At 32.4% G+C, this 3,097-nt stretch overlaps 1 protein-coding gene across 1 annotated transcript; it reads right to left on the bottom strand.

The window, feature by feature from the left end:
- Window positions 1-643: 643 nt before the first annotated feature.
- Window positions 644-2,787, bottom strand: LOC136779746 (putative nuclease HARBI1). Its single transcript, XM_066737508.1, has 10 exons — window positions 2,733-2,787; window positions 2,641-2,648; window positions 2,381-2,572; window positions 1,928-1,935; window positions 1,727-1,863; window positions 1,597-1,667; window positions 1,217-1,492; window positions 1,026-1,161; window positions 909-977; window positions 644-861 (listed from the first exon to the last, which is right to left on the bottom strand). Exons 1-10 carry the CDS (start codon window positions 2,785-2,787, stop codon window positions 644-646), a joined length of 1,170 nt encoding a protein of 389 aa, XP_066593605.1.
- Window positions 2,788-3,097: the final 310 nt, after the last annotated feature.

Here is a 3,097-nt window from a genome sequence, read left to right as displayed (position 1 = left end):
CGATCCTAGATCAATACTTATCGGTTGATAACTCCCCAGTTCGTGCGCGACCCGCCTATCTAGCGCTTGAGATTAGCAAAGCGCTAGATGGCAGCTATAGTAGCGTTGCGAGAACGCAACGTTACAGTAAATTGAAACATATATCAGCTTTTATAATTGAATTTGAAAGATTTTACCCTTTTATCTTTGGCAGGATTAAATCAAAAAATTGAAACAGTTTTTGAAGTGAATATTGTTTAATTAGAAGCTAAAGTGATACCTATAATTAAATATCAAAGAGCTTCACTGCTTACAGCTGCATAAAAGTAGGAATTTCTTAAGATACATTAGCGAAACGTGGCATAGAAATTTTGGTGGTTAATTTTTAGGAATGAGCTTTACGATAATGATTCAAGAATTGAAATCATCCACTTCTGGGTAATATAAGTGGAGGAGAATGTTTCAAAAGTAAATTAAACGCTAGTTGTTCGTAGTTTGTATGCAGTGTTTGAAGTTGTACATTGCTGAGCCTTAGAGTGTCTCAAGAGTTTTATGAATTAAAAGCTAGTTAGATGTTACAAATTATAATATTTGTTAAAAAAAACTTATAAAAAGATTTGATATTATATATATTTTTTGTATTCGCAATAGAGAAATAAATATTTTAACTAAAATGAGTATTTATAAAATTATTTGTGAACTGTAATCCACTTAATATATCTGTACCATCTTCTTCCATTTCATAGATTTCGTTCACACCGTCATCTCCTAAGTTAATATCATTTTCAGATTCATCAAGTTCATTTTGATTGCAACTTAAACCTATATTATATAATACTGCACATGCAGCAATTGTTGCTACAGAAGTATGAAGCTTTGTCCCTAAACAGGATTGCAAGCATGGAAATCTTTTTTTAAAAACACCAAACATTCTTTCAACTGTGTTTCTTGTTGATATATGAGCACTATTGTAGATTTCTCTGCTTCAGTGGTAGGGCCTAAGACGGGTGTTAATAAGTAAGTATGGCTTCAATATGCGCTGTCACCTAATAAAATTCCTTCTAACTCATTTCTTTCGAACCTTGCACGTATGGAACTTCGATCAAAAATGAGTGCGTCCTGTGCTGATCCTGGATGGCGTATAACTATATCCATAATGTTTAGATTGGAGCCACAAACAGCCTGTTAAAATATGTTACAGAAATTAATTGATTAATGCTCAAAAATGAATACTTACTTGAATGTTCAAGGAAAACCATCCTTTTCGATTTCTAAATGCTTCACCATAAACACTTCCAGGATTCTTAATTTTAATATGTGTACAATCTATTGTGCCTACTACATTTGGGAAGTTAGCTATTTGATAAAACTGCTCATAGTTTTTGTTACAGTCTTCAGCAGTTCTAGGGAAATAAATAAAATCGCCTAGCTCTTCAGCAAAAATTTTTGAAATTTGCTTAACTATTCTACAAATTGTTGGTTGGCTTATATTTCTTAAATCTCCACTGATATTCTTATAGAGTAATTATATAATGTCAATTATTTTTTAAAATGATAATTAATTATTAAATAATTAAGGAAATTAACATTATGTTAATATTATAATTATGAACCTACTTGGAAACAATTTGACCCATAATAACGTAAGGTGATTAATAGCTTCTCCAGATTAGTTATGGAAGACCTCGCTTGTTTAAATTTTCTCCAATTTTATTGTCTATAATCGGCAACAGGGTATGTAACACACATTCTTTTGTGAACCTATACCTTTTCTTAAATGCTGCATTGTTGAAGTGTTGAAAAGGATCTCGATGATCACGTATATATCTGCGTTTTATCCTAATTGTTATTTCAATTTCTTCTTCTGTTGAAATTGAAGTACTGCTACAATCCATTTTAAGTAAATTACCTTTTACGATAAAAAAAGAAATATATTAAGTAATATTACTTGTAATACTAATAAAACAATCAATAAGTTAACAAAACATTTTCAAGCCTGTACTATTTCATACATATTTTGATATCTTATATATTTTATTAGGTAAATAAAACAGTTATAATAATAGTCATATATCATTAAAATAAAAAAAGGAATCAATAATTATATTTAATTCTGTTTTTATTCAATAATTACTACAAATAAAAGTTTACAATTTTTATTTCACATAATAGTCGACGTTAAGCTAAAGATCATTTAGATTCCTTTATGGAGAATTTAGTTCAGCTTCTAACCTTTGTAAATATATATTGTTACGCGGCAAAAATCCCTAGTGGATAAAACTTGCCGCGTAGAGCAAAATAATGCTTACTCTATTAAACGGTATTTGGGGAATGATACGATACAGCCAAAAACTAATACGCGATGATTCCTACGTTTCTCCTCAAATGCTCTAACTCAAACTCTATAAACGATATGTTGGGCGCCAGGTCCACATAGACCAGTTTTCTCTAGTACGTTATTCTCTATAACATTCACTGATTCGATATAGCGAAATTTTCCCCAAAATGCTGGGCTAGCTCGGTCCCGATCTGGATAATGGAGAGGGGTCTGGTTAGGAGAGGCTTTCGATAAAGCGGCTAAGATAATCAGCAGCTAATAAGGTAAAATCCGAATACAGGAAAAGGCATGATTTACCTATGAAAATTCTGAGGTTTATTCACAAAATAAGCTATTGACAACGATCAATAACACCTCAGAATTAGATTATAAGAGCAAAAGTCGAAATTCGCAAATCAATTGGCCTGCCACATACTATTACACTTTATGATAATTTCTCCAAGGATTACAAGTATCAGGTAGAGGTACATGAAGAGGATACAACTCACTTTAGAGAAAAAAAAGGTGGTGAATATTGCCTATGATTACGGCCAATCACCCATACCGACAATTAATAGACGCGAATATTTAATCAAAGAGAACTCTAACTATCTCACACGCCTCAAAAGCGGAGAACATACTCTTCAAGCTGAAAGTGAACTGGAGACGGAATTGATGCCCGGCGACACTCAATCTTGGACTATCAATCCGTTAAACGATACAAAACTCGGGCAATTTTGTCCCGGCAGGACTCTATAAAGATATCGAAAATTATGTCGAGCCTACCACAGGTAGGCCTCG

The sequence above is a fragment of the Prorops nasuta genome, unplaced genomic scaffold (assembly GCF_024137725.1).
Source record: "Prorops nasuta isolate Cenicafe-Biocafe unplaced genomic scaffold, Cenicafe_Pnas_1.2 PNAS00017, whole genome shotgun sequence".
In the NCBI taxonomy this organism is placed as follows: Eukaryota; Metazoa; Arthropoda; class Insecta; order Hymenoptera; family Bethylidae; genus Prorops; species Prorops nasuta.
This window is presented reverse-complemented; position numbering and strand designations above follow the sequence as displayed.

What these genes read in the sequence shown, in the direction of transcription:
- LOC136779746 (XM_066737508.1), bottom strand. Translation starts at nt 2,787, where the DNA reads ATGTACCTCTACCTGATACTTGTAATCCTTGGAGAAATTATCATAAAG. An exon ending in GGTTTTCCTTGAACATTCAA is followed by an intron (nt 1,162 to 1,216) that starts GTAAGTATTCAT and finishes ATATTTTAACAG; the next exon opens with GCTGTTTGTGGCTCCAATCT. An exon ending in AGAAACACAGTTGAAAGAAT is followed by an intron (nt 862 to 908) that starts GTTTGGTGTTTT and finishes AATCCTGTTTAG; the next exon opens with GGACAAAGCTTCATACTTCT.